This window comes from Lepisosteus oculatus, chromosome 7 (genome assembly GCF_040954835.1).
Source record: "Lepisosteus oculatus isolate fLepOcu1 chromosome 7, fLepOcu1.hap2, whole genome shotgun sequence".
NCBI classification, from domain to species: Eukaryota; Metazoa; Chordata; class Actinopteri; order Semionotiformes; family Lepisosteidae; genus Lepisosteus; species Lepisosteus oculatus.
In genome coordinates this window covers 29,302,973-29,323,187 of record NC_090702.1, presented here as the reverse complement: position 1 = coordinate 29,323,187, position 20,215 = coordinate 29,302,973, and the positions used below count along the sequence as shown (strand labels likewise).

Genomic DNA, 20,215 nt, shown 5'->3' with positions numbered 1-20,215 from the left:
GGAGTTATCTTGCTGCACCCAATGTGCTGCAGAAGGACAGGGGTCCGATCAGTGTCTTGCTGAAGATGGAAAAATGGACTGCAACATTGTCCACTCCCCCCGTAATTCGCATACGAATCCTCTGGTGGAACCCATCCTGTTAAATGGACAACCCCTCCTAGCCCTCGTCGATTCTGGGAGTGCTCTCTGTTTGGTGACCCCTGATGTAGCCTGACCACACCAGGTCTAAAAACACCACAAAATCACCGTGGGCTGCATTTATGGGGAACAACAAAAACACTCAGTAGCCCGCCTATGGCTCAGTTTTAGAGGGCGGACGGTAGTTATAACAGCTGCTGTAGTACAGGGGCTGCCACACCCTCTTATTCTTGGAAGAAATTTTCCTCCGTTCAGCGAGCTGTATTCTGGAACCAGCTCTAGAGCGAACTGCAACTCGGCAAAGAAACAGGAGCTCCAACAAAACTCCAAGCCAGACGTAGGCATTTGTGCCTTGGGAAAGTGCAAAAGAAAAGGGGGCGCTACCCAAACTAGACTGAATGCGTCTACCTCCCTGTCTTCGCCCCCCAGATCTAAGCAAGCCGGGGAGTCTACGACAGAAAGAGACCCCCTTGACAACTGGGAGATAGGCATCCTCGCAGCAGACTTCCCTCGAGACCAAGCTGAGGACCCTACTCTGACCCATGCCCGAGCCCAGGCGATCAAATTGAAAGGACATCTGGTGGAGGCTCGTCAGGGATGCCCGGATTCTTTTATTATAAAGAATGACCTGGTATACCAATGCAATGGTCCCAATCAGGAGCGTCTTCTCATCCCCTCGAAACACCGCTGGCTTGTCCTCTACCTGGCGAAGACACATCTGCTGGGAGCACATCTAGGCGTAGACGAAACCCGGGAGCGAGTCCTGAAAAGGTTCTTCTGGCCCAGAGTATACACTGATGTTTGGCGCTTTTCTACGTCTTGCCCTGACTGTTCGCTAAGCACCCCAAAACCGCAGTTCCGAGGACCATTACAACCCCTGCCTGTCATTGACGAGCCCTTCGTTCACCTCCCCATGGATATAGTAGGTCCCCTTCCTAAATCTGCTTGGGGACACGAATATTTCCTCGTGATTGTGGATTACGCTTCCAGGTATCCGGAGGCAATACCACTATGTAGGGCTGTCAGCACATAACTGAAATTTTTTATTATTTCCAAATATTTTATCCTTTAACTTGTGCTTTTTGAGCTTGTCATCCATCCTAAATACCCCTTGTGCTCATACCTGTGCTTAGAAAAACAATAAATCTGCATTTACTTTTGCAAGTCTTTTGAGTACCTTGTCAAAACTACTGGACTATCAGCGAAAGTAAGACAGATTTTAGATGTGATGCTGATTAGGACTTAAATAAAAGAGAAAATAGGCTAAATTTGTTAATGAAAATGTTTATTTCACTTTTACACAATAACAAGCCATTAAATAAATTAATCAAGAAATTAACATTGCTACTGAACAATAAAATATAAATGTTTTTACTTGTAGGAAATGAAACACAAATTTCTTTACTATTGTGGATGCCATAATCTTTCAGCCATTACTTAATTACAAAACTTGTAAGTGGTAAACACTGAGTACAGTCATGCCAATATTAGTACTTTTTGCAGCATAAAGTCTGAAACCCAAACATTTTCCTTAATGTACAAGGTAATCTGGAGTTGTGTTGATGAATATATAAGGGTCTGTTGGGCAGTTCTGTTTGGTATAATACAGGTTTGTATTTGGTATAAAGAGTGTCTGGACAAGAAATTGCAGTTCTTACGGACATTTCTGTACAAATACCTAGAGAGCATCCACAGCTACTAAAGGCACATTGGGTCAACTGAACAGCAGATGTGTCCGTTCTGAAAAGAAAAGAGGAGTAAGGTTATCATTAATTATGCAGTAAATAATAAAGGCCCAGTATCTTTCTACGCAATGAATATTGATTATGGCAGTATAGTTTAAAATGTTTTTGGTTACTGTATCATACAAGTGTACTTGAGAGGAAACCAGTAACATAACTGTGATACCATTACAGTGTAATAAACTACTGTATAAGAAACATTACAGACGATTAAATGTTGCATGTTGTTACCTAAAATACTGGTCACACATGTACATATTGTTTTCATACAGATAAATCTTAATTTTAAGATATAATACTTAAAAATAGTCATGTAAAAATATAAATTTAATCCACATAAAACTACACTTATTTCCACACTTTGCAAATGAACAAATCTGCAAATACTATTCATACTACATAAAAGATATAAAAAACTATAAAAAGGTTTATTTTACTGATAAGATTTTTTTAGATTTAACACAACGTCCAAGCTTATCTGTTCATTGAGTTGGAATATTAAAGGATATCATATTTCTGCAGTTTGTTATGTCTTACAATTCTTCTTTTTCTTTTTGACCTTGCCAGATTAATACCATTCTTATATACCATATGTCATGGCAAAGGATTACGAGCCTCTCTTCAGAATCTTAGTTTTACAGTATTACTCAAGGTTGTTCTTTTTTTGTCTCTTTAGTAAATATATTGTGAAGCACCTGCAAAACTGAGTAAATGTATTAGATACAATCTGTATCTTTATCTAAATATTCAATTGAACAGTCCAATAGGAAGCAAATACATTTCATAAGCGTCATTCATCCAAAATGCTATTTCCATTTTAAAAGGTTAATATTCCATACACTTTATCTTAAAATTCAATATGCTTTTTAATGTTGTCAGAATTTACCCTTTCAAAGTAGTTGCACAGAATAGTCAGAGTTATAGTTCTTGACAGAGCCTTGTTAGGCTTTTAGTTCTGTCAACACAAGGGTTCAACTGCTTAATTAAACGAGTTTCAAGGTTAATTTGCTAAGTAAAGTGAATGTCATGGTATAATGTAACAGGGAACTTAAAAAAGCTGGGGTTCTTTAGCGTGAAGAGAAGGTAACCTTCCAGGTCAAAACAATACAGTATATTAATTTTGAGTATCTTTATTTATTAGGGACACAAACTTCAGTCTTTAGATTAAGCCATAGCATCTTTTCTACTCAAAAAGATTTTCTAAGACAATTGATTTGCCTCAATATTCACTGAGCAGGCAAAAACCGAAATTGAACTCTTTGAGAATCTGTTTTCTAACAACAAAACATGACAGTTACATTCACAGAGGACAGTGATAAGTTTAGGCAAAACCTATCCTAAAAATACTTAAATTTGTCCCTTATATAACTATGCTGTGATATTCAATTTCAAATGGAGATGAATCCATTCATATACAGACTACCTGGAATCTGCTAATTCACAGAAAAGTCCTTAAATAATTATCAATTCAATATACAGTATATGATGTATATAAAAAGTAAATGTATAAAAAGTATTCAGACACTTGCGCAATCTTCACATTTTGTGGCTTTAAAGCCCATTGTCAAGACCCTTTGAAACAGTAATTAATATGTTATACACATGTTTCACAAATTCAAAGAAAAATGTAAATACTGTACATAATATGAACAAAAAACAGAAAAATAAGATCTCCATGCCTTTCCTGTGGCAAACCTAAATTAATTTAGATGCACAAAATCACCTTAAAGGGCCACATGATTGGTTGTGTGGCATCTATTTTTGCACAGTAACACATAACAGTTGATTTCATAATAAATACCCCTGGTCTCTGTAAGGTTCCTAAGTCAGGTAGTGAATTTCAGGCAAAGATTCAACCATAAAAAACAACACTATGCATATAAAGTCGTATAAATCAAACTCTTAGGAGAATTCAGTTTATTTATTCAGGTTTTAAATAAATATTAAGCTTAAAAATGTGTGTGCATCATTTTGTAGTTTCACAAAATGGGACACCATAGGAAGAGTCTGAATACGTATGCAAGGCGCAGTACATGCAAGAGATCTCAACCTTCAGTATTTTAATGTCATCTGCTGGATATCATGAAGCAACGGGATTTATTGGATTCTGGTTAATTCAGTTTGGTACTTTCATTTCTGTAATCACAACCACACAATTTGTACAAATTCACCTGTGCATTTGTGATTTTTGCACTTCCTGACTGAACATGATAAACACTCTTGTGCTCCAGACTAAGAATTACAATGACAATTCAGATACGTTTTTTTTCTGTCACTGGATGCTTGTTTAAATGAGGAAAGATTATAATGAATAAAAACCCTCAGGGAGACTAAAATAGGTAAGATCCATTTTAGTAAGAGTGGCTCAACATTTTCATTACATGACCTTCAATAAATGCATGAAGATATTTTTATGTCTGAGTGTGTTCACTTCAGAGTACAAAATGCATTTAAAACAAGATTTTTAATATCTTTTATCTGTTACCCTTAAACACAAAAACATGTCAAATACAACAATCTAAAATTTGCTAAAATTGGAGATGTAGAGATGCAAGCCACTATAAATTTCATAAAATGAACTACAAAAAAGTAAAAAAAAACTGCAAACTACAGCTTTGTAACCAATTAATTTTAATTGGTTAAAATTAAATTGGTTAAAATTAAACAGGTCCCTGCACAACAAGAACCTCCAGTACTGGACAAAATCTATAGGATTGAGCTCTGTTATTCCCCTGGTATACAGTTACACACAAACAATGACCTATTTTCTAAATGTATTGAATGCCCATTCTTCCCATAAAGTGGTAGTTAACATGTTGGCAAATTAATTGGACATTATAAATGTAACACACAAATGGAGGGTAGCACCCTTTCACATACAGCTAGACATACATGCATGTAATTAACACTGCTTTCACAAAGTGGTCATTGTTTTCCATCCCTGCTTCCTCCCTATGATCCCCCTGACACCATCTCCTTGTCTCATTCTAGCTAGTGCTGGGGTGGAAGGAAACCCTTATAGCTCCATCATTACAGGCACCATGAGCCCTGAGGTTCTGATAGTCAAGCAATAGGATGTATCGTTCCATATTCGGTTCTCTTGTCCTGATGAGGGTCATGGTTTTAGTTGATTTTTGTCAAAGCAATGTCTTTCCATTTCTCCAAATATATTACTTCTATACCAATTATTTAATTCTTTAGAATTCTAAAGAATTCTTTTTGGCTATCAAACGTATTCATTCCACCTTGGACTTTTTCACATTTTGCTGTTACAATATAGAGTCACAATGTATTTATTATGGATTGTTTCGCAGTTTATCAACACAAATCACTCTATAATATCAAATTGTAAACATTGTAAACAAAATTCTACAGATCCTTCTAAAATAATTCTAAAGATAAAACAGAAAATAATTGATAGTATAAGTACTCAATCCCTTCTATTTTGACACACCTAAATAGGCTCTGGTTTAACCAAATGTCTGTAGAAATTACATAATGTGTTGAATGGAGTTTACCTGAGTGCAATTAGGGTGTTTCACATGGGTTCTGGACAAATATACCTATATTTGGGGAGGTCCCACACTTGATCAGTACAGTTTCCAATAAAACCTATATCATATAGACAAAGGAACTTACAATGTAAATCTGGGTTAGGGTTACTGAAAAGCTCCAGTTAGAGGCAGAGTATAAGAACCTTACATTACATATCCCCCAAAGCACAGTAAAGTCCAATATAAAGAAATATGACAATTTGATTAAATATTGTAAAATTTTATAAAGAAATAGAAAATATGGCACAACTGTAGAACACTGAAAAACAGGATGTCCTCAAAAATCAACTTTTTGGGGGTGAAAAGAGTACTAGTTAGAGAGGCCATCAAGATATAAATAGCTGGTAGTTGTAGCTGAAAATAAAAAAAAGGTACAGAACAGTATTCCACCTTCTATATAAAAAGAAATCTGCATTGAATTCTTTAACTCTGACACTTGCTGTGTTTTTTTTGAAAGTTTTAACATGCTCTAATTATGACACCAAGGCAAAAGTTAGCTTTAAGCTCAAAATTTGCTCAATTTTCATTTTTTGAAAACATCAGTTACATCTTTTTGTTAAGATTTGTGAACATTTTTTCAAAGCTTGTTCTTTATCATTTTTAATGCCTATTTATTTTTCGTATTTCAATAACTTTGTTAAAAAAAACGACAGTCTTCAAACTGCTGGAACTTGAAACAATATGATTTTTGAAAAAAATTACAACTGTTATTTAAACAATATTTATGACCTAATTGCATTTTAGAAACCTTACCTTCCTGTATATATGCGATTACAAATCAGAATGCATACCAGATAATGTGGTACATTGCGCTGCACACACCTTGAGGCACCACAGTGTACTACGCATTTTAAAAAATATTCTGTTGTGGGACTGCACTACTTAGTAAAACCACCAGGTGGAGCAGTGAATGCTTAAAATGGAAGAATTTGGGCTGTCACCAGAAAACGCCAGGTTTCGAATCCCAGTCCATGCTGACGGACAGTATTTTTTCCTATGATAGAATTTAAGTTGTATACTGTTTAGACTTTTATTAATTTTAAACTGTGCATTACAGTATGTACATATTAAATTGATTTAAAAAGAAAATAGTTTTTTTTACAAAAACAAAATTACTCAGATATATAAAAATAATAAGTTTATTATCTAGCTTGTTGTGAAAGTGTTGTGCCTCTTTCAGGTTTACATCTGTATTGAGGTAATCTATATTTAGTCTTAATGCAAATTTCAGCAACAAGTGATAAGGAAACAAATTTCAATTTTGATTATAAAAAATATATGTCACACATATCTACTGTAGTGGCTTTAAAGCCATATGGTATCATACATAATATGTACCTAATGTACGTACAGTAGATGGTAGTGGAAGCTAAATATAAAAAAGGACATAATATTCCCCGTCTTCATAAACATTTTATGAATCAAAGACTGTAACTCGGTAACTTACGGTGGTTATTTTGGAAAAGGTTTTAGATGCTTGTTCTAACTAAAATTTAAATACTTCATAAAAGCCATGTTGTTTTATCCTTTATATACAGTATAAAATCATAGATTTTTAATATCTTTAATGTAATAATAATATAATATAATGTTGCTTTATTAGCCCTATACAATTCCTTGCATTAGGAATTCGTCTTTTTTCACATACCCCAGTGCGATTTGAACCAGCAACCTTCCAGTCACAGGTACAGATCCTTAGCCAGAGAGCCACAGAGCCACCGCTCCACCCCTTTATAATACCACTTTGAGGTGTAATAGAAAATGAAACTGATTGTCAATAAAATAACTGCTAAGACAGCTAGAGAGAAACAAATCAAAAGCTATTTTCAAACACTGTGACTGTCTAAGTGGAGTTTATATTGTTCGTGTTCTCTCTCCCACTTCCTAGCTCCTCGTTATGAGTGTGCATTTGTGCTGTGCCATATACCAGGGTATTCCACTGTCTTTTTAAGACCATCTTGCAGTCTGCTGTCAGTTTAAGACCATTGTCACATTGTACTTAGACATCTTATGAATTTTAATTAAAAAATAATCTTCTCAGTTTAATAATTGATACCTCCCCAGTACAAATGGTGATACAAAACAGTATGAAACACTTCCTTGAGCTGGGCAGCCATTAATTGATTGCAGTGCATCGTTTGATTTTTGGCTGTTGTCACACACATTAAAGAATTCTGTGAAATATTATCCACTGATATGCATATTGGACCTCCACCACAGTATTAGCATATTTCTTGTGCATTGCTTTCATTACTTATACCACTATTTAGTAAGTGATCATTACAATTATATCAAATATTTGTGTGATTTGAGAGGTTGACTATACGTCAACCTGCATATTGCAATATTAACTATTTAAATATATTGTTCTAAATACAGTGTAACTAACAGCATGTGACAAAGTCATTGAAATCACATATCAAAACTTTTATTTTAATCTGCCCTCTTTTTAACTATTTATTTGTTTTTAAATATGATATGTTTTTCAAGGAAGTATGTCGATATATTCTGTTCTGTTTTCTAATTACTTTTTATACTGTACACGATTACAAATAATGATGTCTACTGTTTGCAACTAAAAGGGATATTAGTAGTATACAGTATTGTGACATGGTATCTTATTTGGAGGTAGTAGCAATGTGGTAAAAACATCCCGTCTCAACAGTGTAATCATTATATTTAATGAAATTGTTGGTGAATTAGTACAGTATATACAGAATGAGTAGTGCAGGAAAGTACTAATGGATTAATGAACACTTAATGCTACAGCAATTTGTCCAGCTCACGCAGTTGAAGTACTTTAAGGATTCAGGTGCCATTTGGCAGTTTTAAAGAGTAATGCAGTCCTACATCAGATTTTTAGAAAAATAAAGAAACATGACACACAGTTGACTCACAGGCATGTTCTAAATGGCTATGTGTGCCATTTTTCCTAAGCACATTTTGCTATTTACTGATGCAGTAATGGCTATACAAAATCTTAACGAGACAAAATAATACAATAATAAAGATATATGAAAAATCATACTACTTCAATTAAAAAAAATTACATTTATTTTTGTTTGGCTTTCCTTTGAAAGATATATTACAAAAATATGGTATATCATTGAATATTAATTGGCAATCAACAATCACAGCATGATGCAGTTTAATGTCTTCAATCTAGTGCACACTGAAAGTGTCCTTTTTATGAATAATTGCATTTTTTAATGAATAATTGTTTTTATAAAACCAGTCTGCTTAAAAAATAAATTTATAGAAAAAAACATTTAAAAAAAGAAAAAAACAAACTGGACATTTTAATCATTACTTGCCATATAGAAAGGTAATTTTTTAAATAGTTGCTAATTACTATTACTACTTAACAAATAAAAATCTAGTGATATGTTATCTCTTTATGTCCCTCTGTATGATTTACCCTCAGGCATGCACAGGTTAAAGATATGGATTTTTTCCTTACCTTGCACTGACAGAGTGTGCACTCTGTGCCATGTTTAATCCATGAAGACCCAGTGAAGCGGACAATATTGTGCTCATCGGTGCAAGTCTTGGTGATGTCATTTCGTATGGTGTCTGCCTGGCAGGGGTCAGTGACACACCGTGGGCAGCACTCTCCTTCAGGAATCACAGTAAATTCGCATTCGATAACAGGGCAGGAAAGTGGCCAGCAGTCCACTTCTCCTTGCTGTGACAGAAACAGCATATTTCATCATAAAAAAGAGAAAATAAGGTGAATGTCAAATATCTGTTTTTTGACCATCTGACCAGATGATGTAATGCATTTCTAGGTTAATTGACAGAATTGCACTCAGTGCTTCTGTTTCATCTTACTAATCTTTCCAAAAATAAACACCTTAAATCTTATATCACCTTAAATTTGATTTTATAGAGTACATCAATAAAGCTATAGATGGTAATATCATCTTTAAAAAACTTGATATTCTTTTGAATTAGTAAAGCATAACCTTAAATTTGTTAATATTTTTTATTCTTGTATTGTCTCCTGGAGAAGACACACAGCTGCCAAACACAAATCGTAAAAATTAAATACAATTTAAAACTATGATTGTGCTTGCTAAGAAATTTGTGAATTATGGAATATATTTGAGAAAACTTATATTTTCAGTTAGACTGAAGTTAGATGTACTTGGGTTGTATTATGGTATGACTGGTATTTGTATAATACTGACTGTGGAACAACAGTAAAGACAACATTTCGATCTTCCACAGGACAAAAAAATGAAACTGTCTACTACAGTAATTGTTTCTGAAGAGATTTGTTTTCAGACAAAACTAGGAAACATCTTGAAGCAGCTATCTTTTAGCATTGGGCCTAATCCTGATTGAGAATTGATAGTGAGGTACTATATCTCGTTATACTAACTGTAACTGTAAAGTGTTGTTTTATATAATAACCATTATATCTTACATAATAAGAAATAATAACAAAACTTCAGCCCTTGCGTCAAGGTTTTGTGTATTATTGGATTAATAAGGAAATTATAATATACAGTGGCTGTAGGATACAGTTACCAACACTGTCTCAACATTGGTAGACTCACAGGGTTCCAGTCAATCATCTTTACATATTAATTGTAGTAATACATTTAAATGTGTAAATTATTATACATTTGTGTAGTTGTGTGTACTTTTTATCAAATTTCTAGGCTTGGTATGTCTGGCACCACTGAATTAAAAAGCGAGATTCTGATTTACTGTATCCACACTGTATACCTTAAATAACATGGTTTATTAGAATTGTTTTTACCAGAAATGCATATTATGTGAGATCTGTCCTTTCATTCGAAAACTCTCAGACATTTCCCTGCCTCTAAAGCTGCACACTTAGAAGCCAGTGAATAAATGTGCTAAGACAAAAAGAGTTTGTAGCGCTGATCCAACTCTAGAGTGTTATGCCACTGTAAAAGGTTCATAACAAATGAGCCCTGTGACAGATACACACTAATGAAAACAACTAGTATGATTATAATTAATACTAAGAGGAAATCTAGAATACAGAATAAGAAAAAACATTCCCCTGGCTGTGAAAGCCTACCGTATATCTGACAAAAAAAAAAATTAGATAACCATGACTGAATGCAAATATTAGTATTTTATCTTATTTGTTTTGCAAATTCTAAAAAATAACATTATGGTAGCTATCATCACTATATTGTACACCCTATTCTAACTTACTTAAGTTTTTGATTGCATGTTGATTAATTTTTAATCATTTATTTTTAATTTTTAATTTTTTTGCATATAGTAAAATGTTAGTGTGATTACACAATAGCTTGGAACAGTCCAAATCCAATTTCATACCTCAAGGTATCTTTTTTATTTATTTTACACTTTTTTAATACATTTATAGAAAGTAATAACCATAATTTTAGGATAAGTTAAGCTCCCGACAAATGTACAGATACATTCATTCATTGTACACTATACTGAGTCCTTTTCAAACATAACCCTTACTATAGTAGGTCAAGATTTCTCTACAAGAAATATAACAAGTGCTTCTAAGAGAATTACAAAGATGTGAATATAATACATTTAAATTTTATTAACCTTCTCACAGTGTCATGTATAAACATTTCAGGATATTTTTGTTGAATTCTAGCACTAAAGCATACTCAAGGACGATTCTGTTTAATTGTTGGCATTTGTTTTTCTGAGCTCCTTATTTCTGTGAGTAGATTGTTCAGGTTTTGACTGTTTCTTGCCTCCAACTGCACCATCTCATTCCTTCATAATCGTCTAGTTGTATAATTTAGGGTCTAAAATGCTGAATGCCTTTACCCATTGTTTAATTTGTATATTACCATATACAACGGTGATGTACATATCACCATTAAACAATGGCTATATACTGTATATACTGTAAGTTCCAGAGTTTATGTGATAAGGTAATGTAGGCATCAGAGTGATTAACCATGGCATGTGCATCATCAATGTACAGTAATGTATCAGACGTTTAAGCACACACTGTAGATAACCTGCTAACAAGGTATCTTAAAAACAACAACTTTGAATTAGTTATTTCAAACAGTTTAACAATATGCTTTTAGGTCTGCTTAATTTGTGAATCATTTTCAACCTAATGGACCTGTTGCTAGGCTTTCACTATCTGACTGTATGACTGACAAACTAACTGTATGATCTCCCACTAGTCTCTGCTGTATATGTACTGTAACAGAGCTTAGTGCAATGAACATTTTAAAGAAGTTACATCACCCTCTTGAAACCTAGGCAGTGTATAATTTTGCTGCAACCGTTAATGGTTCTGTGTGGCTCTGAGCCCATGAGTGACTATGATCGAATTCCATGTCTAGCCCCTGGTTAACCATGTTAAAAAATACATTTTGTTTTAAAACAAGGTTACAGCACAGATTACAACAAGTTTCAACACAGATTAAGATCAGAAATTGTATGGGTAGTTTTACTTGAAAAAACAGTATATTTGACTGCATTTTGGTCATTTGTTTAATAAACAGGTTTGCAAATTCACAATTAAGAAAGTCTAATCTACACTAGAAGTATTTTTAAAGCTTCTTCTAAAGAAATTCAAGATGTGTTTTTCAAAGAATATGACAGCTGTCTCCTGCTCCTCATATAAGCTTCACCCATTGTAGTCAATGTTGCTCTTCAGCAGAGTTGCAAATCACAAGGCTCCACATTCTGTTCTGTTTCTTATGCTTTAAGTCTATTTTAAGTTCATTTTTTATTGGTAAACACATGTTACATTTTTCATGTTATGAGCAGTTGACAGTGCTTACTGGTCCTGGTGGGTGGATGGTCTCAAATTGAGAATTGCTGGGGCTGAGCTTCAGTGAGCACAGCACAAAATAAGCATAGCCATTAGCATAAGACATTTCCTGTTTACGTTTAGCCACAACACAAATTAACAGCGCTTCACAACATATTATCTATATTGTAGCAATTCCTACTTAATTTAAAAGGATATAAGAAACTTAATCTTGCCCAGCAAGTAATTTTTGTCTAAAGATTATTTCACATCTTTCAGAAATGCTAGTTCTTACCCTTTCTCTAAGGAGCCAAGTAAAATACCATTAGCCTTTAAATCTTTCTTTCACATACTGTACAGCACCAGCATACCTCTGAGAGCCTGACATGGACATTTGTATTTATTCTATTGAGAACATGTGCAAGAAATCTTTCTTCTTTTTCTGTATAACAAAGACAATGCAATACATATCCAAGTCCTTGAGCCTTTTTTATTTTATTAAAAAAATTGATCCTGAGTGAATTTAATTAAATCACAGAAAAACTGCTGCCGAACAAGCAGACTTCTGGGGATAATCCCCTTTTTAGCCTTTTAAATTCTTTGATTCTGTTTGGGGATATGAAAGGGTAGAACTACTGTATTTCAATGCTATTTCTAATCTATATCTTGTTATCTTGTTTGAAAAAAACAGGTTAAATGTCAGGGGATAAGTAGAAAAGCTGTTTGATACCGATTATTTAAATGTAACAGACAAGAAAAGCTTTGTAGATGGGCAATAAATTATTGCTTTGTATGATATAAAACAGCCATCAGAAATTGTGCCAGGAATATTTGAAAGGTAACTTGGATTTAGTTTATGCTATGTTCTGTGCGTTGCAAATCCTCATAACTTGCTGATTAAGCAGCAGGGATGCTGAAATCTTAAAAACAGTGTTATTAATATAAAGAGAAAACTGTATCATTTGTTCACATGTTTTCAAATGGAACTCCAGTATTTTTTTTTCTGATCTGGGTACACTACAATACTACTGTGTTGAAACAAAGGTACTTTTATCCCCTTGAAACACACTCATCTACAGTCAGCTCCATTATGCCACTGACTTGCAAGTCCTTTGTCTTACCAAGCATTGGCACTGCTGACAGTTTTGCACCCAAGTATCTCCACTGCCATAGGCCAAGACTCCATTCTGATGGAGACACTGGCTGCTCAGACGAGGATCACATTCAGGGCAACAGAAGAGGTCAACGGTTGGATTCTCGCAGTCGCACACCATCCGCCGGCACATGACTAAACCACTCTAGAAAGAAACAAAAGCCCAGTGGTTTAACCTACCAGACAGCACTGAAGAACACCCCATAAAACCATAAATATGCACATAAATAAAGCTTTCAGTAGCCAAATTCCAAATTCTCTAAATATTTAATTCTCAAATATACGTTTCCTGACTACAAATTGTAAGTAAACAAATCTGTATCGTCTCTCTTGCCTCAACAAACCACTGAAACGATATTTATATCACAGCAGGCACCGGCTCATAAATCACTCTGGCATGTCCATTTATTTTGTTGTACTGCATTCTCACTTATGAGTGTTGTAGAAGTACTGCTCTTGTTTTATGTCTCAAATTCTCAAACAGATTGACTTTTTGGAACCCGATTCATGGTTGCACCAATAGACTTTACTGAGCTGTAATAGCATTGTCAACCTTCAGTGTTCACTCTGATGTTTGGAGACCATCAAAATTGTATAAATAATTTATATTTGCCCTTTCTGAATAATTTTAATGTTAGAAGTATTCCCCCTGGTATATTTTAACAATAAACACAGCATATTAGAAGTTGAAAAATATATTTTTATATCTTCTTTTTATATTTATTATTATTTTAAAAGTAATGAAGATATTAGTTTTATATGTTTCTTTGTCTGTGTTATGTTTTATTTAAAGACTTTTGCACTGAAGTGCTTGCCATTGTCCAATTTTTTTCTGGTACCTGTAGTCTTTTGATACCTTTAGTGAAGAAGGGGGTGTGTAAGGAATTCTAGAAAAGTACCAAAAATACAGTGCCCAAAGTCCTCTTACTGAGTATTTGTTCTAGTATTACATGCTTGTCCATCAATACAATTTGCATAACAAAATTAATGTTCTTTAATGAAGGCTGATGCTTATATCCAAACTGATTTACAGTTGTAGCAATTTATAGAGCTTTGTATTTTATTGAAGCAATCTGAGTAAAGTACCTTGCTCAAGGGTACAGTAGTAATGCTCCATACAGGTTTTGAGTGCATAGCCAAACAGATATGAATTCACAGTCAGGCACCTACACTACTTCTGCAGTTGCCCCCTTAAGTACTTCTTGTGATTTCCTTTCCCTAAGTGCTATCTGTATATACAGTAAATACTGTACAGATAGTTTACTGTATACTGCATATGAAGCACCACAGAAAAAAAAAACATTACCAATGTAAAAATCTCCCAAGGTATTATATCTGCTCAAGCAGCATTGAAATGCAAAAATTTACTTTTTAAAATAAGTGTAAAATTTTGTGAAAGAAGTTCTACATCTAAAGCCATTTGGAAAGCTTTTAACCATCATATTGATGCCAGTCTCTGTTCTATATGGGACATTACTTATCTTTTATAATTCTGTCTTTTTTATTCAAAAGAAGAAGCACACAACCACAATTTTTCTGTTGTTACTCACCTGGCATGAACAAACGGAACACCGGTCATTTTCTAAGACCCAGATCTGGCCATTATGTTTGACTTTGTTTTCATGGATGCAGTCCCCTGTACAGTTTTTCCCATGAGGACACCTGCAGTCATAGCCTCCTTCTAAGTTAAAGCAAACTGTGTCATTGGCACACGTGTTTCTCCCTGTTCCACATTCATCAATGTCTGTAGAAAAAAAAGTGTTCAAAATGAAAAATACATATTTTTAACTACAAACAAAATGCCAGTTTCCTAAAACAGTACAGTCCAGAGCAAACTGCCCTACATTTTAAAATTATGAGGTTAGAAAATAACGTCTTCCTTTCTCCCGTGTCCCCAGTAGATTACGAGGAACTTGTTATTCAAACATTATATTTTAAATCTCTTTTTTTGGGATGGATTTTAATTTGTATAATATGTGGCAAATTAAATATAACATGTCTAAACATTCAAGGTACCACTAGCCACATCTGTTCCTCAAAGCACTTGGAGTGTGTCACAAATATACATTATATCAAAAATAAATACATCCATTTGTTATTATTGCTCTTTCAAAAGGCAACAGGAAAATGTTCATCCATCTGCTAGACATGTGCATTGCATTTGAAGCATTTAACATCTAGCAACTATTTTCTTCAAACCAGGAATATGCTTTTTTACTGTTGCTTGATCTCACACCCATGACAAGGGTGAAGCAAAGTAGATCAACAAATTTAATAGTGGAGATAGCAGCAGGACTGAAATTGACATTCTGTGCAGCGGGAGATTGAAGGCTTGCCTGATTCTGAAACTTGACAGCCTTTTTCAGTGTCTTGCTGTCTAATCCTCCTTCAAATTTTTTTGAACATCTATAAACGTGTGTAACAATGAGTAAAATATATATGAATGCATCACATTTGCATAAGTAAGCTCTTGGTCAAATACCTTGGGAATACTGGTGTCTGTCAACATTGCATAGTCAAGCTGCAAATAAATGGTGGATTATGAATTTCACCATAAGGCATTTTCTCTTGATGTATGAATAATTGAAATACCCAGACACAATTGTGTACTTTATGGAAGTGTTTGCATGATACCTATCACACTTACAATCTGACTGAAGACTTTATGACAATATAACTTTATACTATTACCCTGTTTACAATCTTTATTACTGACTTTTATACATTTATAAATAATATAATCGTTCGTGAGTTTAGCAGGAACCTATTTAGAAAAATAATTAAAAACAGGATAACTACACTTATTTATCATTTAAGGAACATGACAGAAATACACAATACAAAATGACACGTCCAAAACCTTTGCACCCCTCTACTCCTCTGTGCCTCCTGCAGTGGTTTTGCTCAGCACTTCTAGGTTGAATGCAGCTAACAATATTGATTACTCTGAGATCCAGCTGGAGCAATGGTTGTTTATAAAAAAAAGGCAGCAAACCAACCTTCACATGACTCCCCATTGGCCAAAAACATCCCATTATCATGGTATCCATCCCTGCACTCACAGTGGTACCACCCAGGAAGATTGATGCAATTAGCTCGGCTGTCACACTCCACAAAGCCATCTGCACATTCATCAATGTCTTTTATCAGCCAAAAGAAGTAAAAAAATTAGAACAAAATTAAAAGCTGCCCAGTAGATCTTTTAGTAAAACAAATCAGCAGTATCACAAAAAAGGTACCTTAAAGAACTGCAAAGGAAATAATTGTTAAACAGATACTGAAAATTTGGAAAAGAGAAACTGTCCCAGATATTTACATGTTAGTGAAGGAACTAACCTTCCCCCGTCTATTTGGAAAGCAAATGTTGGAGCATTTTCTGCAATGACACAATTTCTTCTATAGTAACTAAACATCAATAAAGTGCAAAGGAAAAATGAAGATTACATCCCACAGAGGAGTTATAAATACACTGAACATCATAGTTACAAAAAATTGTTAAATGATTAACCTAATTACATCATCTTTATGTGTTAGTTTTATCTTTAAGTAACAATTAAAGCTTCATAAGCAAAGAAGGCCTAAAGGCGTCTAAACAAACAACACCGAGAAAATGAACAAACAGGTCTAAACATTTAGCTGGTAGACACATTACTGTCTCAATTTATTCATGTGAGAAATCACATGTAATTATTTTATGTTGTTTGATATCTGGGACCCCTCAGATATCTACTGTGATGTATAAAAGTTGGAAATAAAAATATGTTTAGGGCTTCAAATTAAAGTAACACTCTAAAATGATAAAACTGCCTGCACCTATATTCCATTATGGCTTCTACATTATTATTAAATCCCTTAGTATTACAGATCTGTATATTATATAAATGCAAATAAGAATTTCATTGCACTTGTGCATATGACAATAAACTCTATTCTAACCTAAACTAATATCTCAGGGAACTATTTGTTGGATAACAATATCTGAATGACATACTTTTAATCACTGTTACCAAAACATTATTAATCCCAAAGTTGTTTGATTATGTAAAGAATATAATCTTGAGAAAAACCTCCAGAGAAGCTATAATAACTTAAACAGGAGAACAAAATATGTCTACGTTTATAAAATTCTTTATACCTTTTACTTTGATTAAGAAAGTTCATTTTTGGACACCATAAAACCAAATGGATGTACTGTAAACACCAAGAGCAAAATTGTTACCATTCAAGCAGTGACAACAGAGGATTCACTAAATGCATTTTCTTGATGCAAAGGTTCCTTATAAGAAATACAAAAAGTATCATTAAGTTTGTGCAATGCTGTGATATTGCAGGCATCGTCCTGTAAAATTAAAATGGAATGGAATTATTAAAGATTGTGAAATGACACTGTAGCTGTTTGTTAGGAACAACAATTTTTATTTATAACAACTAAAAAATGAATGATAATAATGTCACTGGAACATTCAAACTTTGTTTTACTCTATTAGTCACGTCATTTTACCATTGGCCTTTTTTATAGAACTTGACAGAGGTGTGCGAGCTACTGTACACACACATCCTTCGTGCAGTGGCTTCGAAACGGTGGAAAAAAAGAAAAATGTGAAGTTGACGGCAATTCTATTCTTAGGTTCTGCCTTGAATTCATGCCTCACCAATGAATTGTTTCTGCCAACAGAATATTTCAGACCAGTTTCTATGACATTTTATAATATCAATCCACTCTGCAAATCTTAAAGTTTGTTACTCCTCCCCTAACTGCACAAATCAACTTACTAAACAACAAATTACAATTTATTGCAACATTTTAGAAATAGATTATTTCGGGATGACCCATCACACCGACTACACTGTTGCTTTTTATGCCTAGCATTGAGTATACCTTTTCCACATTCTCACCAAGGAATGGGTTGTGTGAACACTGCAAATGTGTTAAATAATATTTTATATGATTTCTCCATCCACGAGACCTGATGAAAGAAGCTTAGCCCATGATTACTGAGAATGAATGAATCAAGTACTTTGGTTTTACAATGATTAAAAGCTTCCAGCAATGAAGGATTCTCCATGATTCTGACAGGCTGCACAATCAAAAACCTCATTATGAAAATGGGCCTGTGTAGTGACTGACCTTCTCCTTCTGCTGCATAATATCTCCTCTGAACAGAAAACTTATTTTTGAATGGTTGTACAGTAATAGGATTAGGATCAATCATCTAATGAAGCATAATCATTTCATCCATTTGGCCCATAAAAATAAAAAAAAATCAAATTTCCTGGAGATTAGTGAAAAATGACCTGCAGACTCAGACCCTAATATATGTTTGCTTCAAGCATCTGCAAAGAAAAAAAAGGACGTTACTACATATTTTCAAATTTTTAATTTATTTCATGATAAGTTCAAACTGTACTTCATCATTTACATGTAAAAGGAATTTTTGAATCTGAGTTATTTAATATTCCTAGGTTCTTACACAACACTTACAAGTAACCTCTTAGGCAGCATAATGTACCATGTAAATTGCATATACATAAATAAATGCACAGTTGACACATTTTTTCACAGTTCAAACCTCAGTGTTCAGAGATACATTAACTAATCACAGTAGCGTGTAAATGGATATTCGGATTCTAAAGCAAAACAGTAAATGTAATTTGTTCAGTAACATCTGTATGTAACTTTACAAGAGAGGTTGCGAGGAAGTACAGAGGAAATATGTGAGAGTACTTCACATAAGCGTGAATTTTCTTCATTTTATGCAACATAATGCATTCTCTACTCAGCTTCATAGTCTTTTTTACTATAAAATTCAAAATCTACATCTTTCCCGTCCCCCCTGCAATCTGACACTGATTATATTTTTGAAATATATATTGAAAATAAAAATACTAAAATGCTGCAACACCTGGTTCCTTAGTCAAGGATGGTTCAATTTTCTTGCACGCATTGCCACGGCAATGACCTGTTGATTGGCAGAATCTTTTGTGATAGGCTACCTCTGTCTGTGTGAAAGAATTATGACAGCTCAATAATGGGATAAATGTGCTGTATGAATGTTTTTTTGAAGAATTAAAAAAAAATCTGACACGATTCTGTGCCAGCATTTCTGTATGAAGAGAGCCTTAGTACCTAAAAATTCATATAACATCTAAGAACACAAATTTGAGAAGAAAGCACAAAGACAACCAAAAATGTTTATATGAATTCAGTTATTCTGTACTAGCATTTATTAGTTTCTAGTCTTGTAGTTCTTCTAGTTTTTCACTGGAAATTCTATATGTCTCCTGGGTTTGAAACTAAAATGTAGCTTAGTCTTCAGTGGAAAGTAATGTTTTTTTTTCAGAAAGACATTTCTAGTCAGTTAAACGTTTTAATAAGAAATATTACCTGCATTCTTCTATGCTCCATGGACATAATTGAAAGAGGGTGAACACTTCTTAATGTTACAGTATGAGACAAAGGGTACAAAGGAGTCTGGTTCAATCAGGGCTGAATGCAGAACACATCTGAAACTAATGCCATTTAAAGTGCTACTAGTGTTGAGTATTACCAAAACAATCATCTCACATTATTTACAATGTTTAAAATAAAGTATACTGCAAACTACAGTATGTTGCATCTTTTGTATACCACATTCTACCTACAATCAAGCCAAAAATAGAGATACATTTAAATAACAACCCTTTTTAAACATGGAGGAAGCTAAACACCAACATGTTCACGACCCAGTTGCTCAGATCTTAGCTCAAATTTAAATACAGTAAATGAGTGTATCTGTTCTATTTTAGCTTCCTTGCACTGGCTTCTTGTAGATTGCAGAAGAAAATTCAAAATATTGTTGCTCACCTTTAAGGGCTTAAATGGTTTGGCTCTTGATTACATCAG

At 33.9% G+C, this 20,215-nt stretch overlaps 1 protein-coding gene across 1 annotated transcript in view; it reads right to left on the bottom strand.

The window, feature by feature from the left end:
• Window positions 1-1,406: 1,406 nt before the first annotated feature.
• The window catches only part of nell2b (neural EGFL like 2b), a 129,256-nt gene continuing 110,447 nt past the window's right edge, over window positions 1,407-20,215 (bottom strand). Inside the window, exons 16-20 of the mRNA XM_006633621.3 lie at window positions 16,332-16,472; window positions 14,883-15,076; window positions 13,301-13,477; window positions 8,895-9,119; window positions 1,407-1,878 (exon numbers count right to left, since the gene is read on the bottom strand). Coding sequence (XP_006633684.2) covers window positions 1,837-1,878; window positions 8,895-9,119; window positions 13,301-13,477; window positions 14,883-15,076; window positions 16,332-16,472 — 779 coding nt within the window. The 3' untranslated portion in view covers window positions 1,407-1,836. The remainder of the gene's footprint in view (window positions 1,879-8,894; window positions 9,120-13,300; window positions 13,478-14,882; window positions 15,077-16,331; window positions 16,473-20,215) is intronic.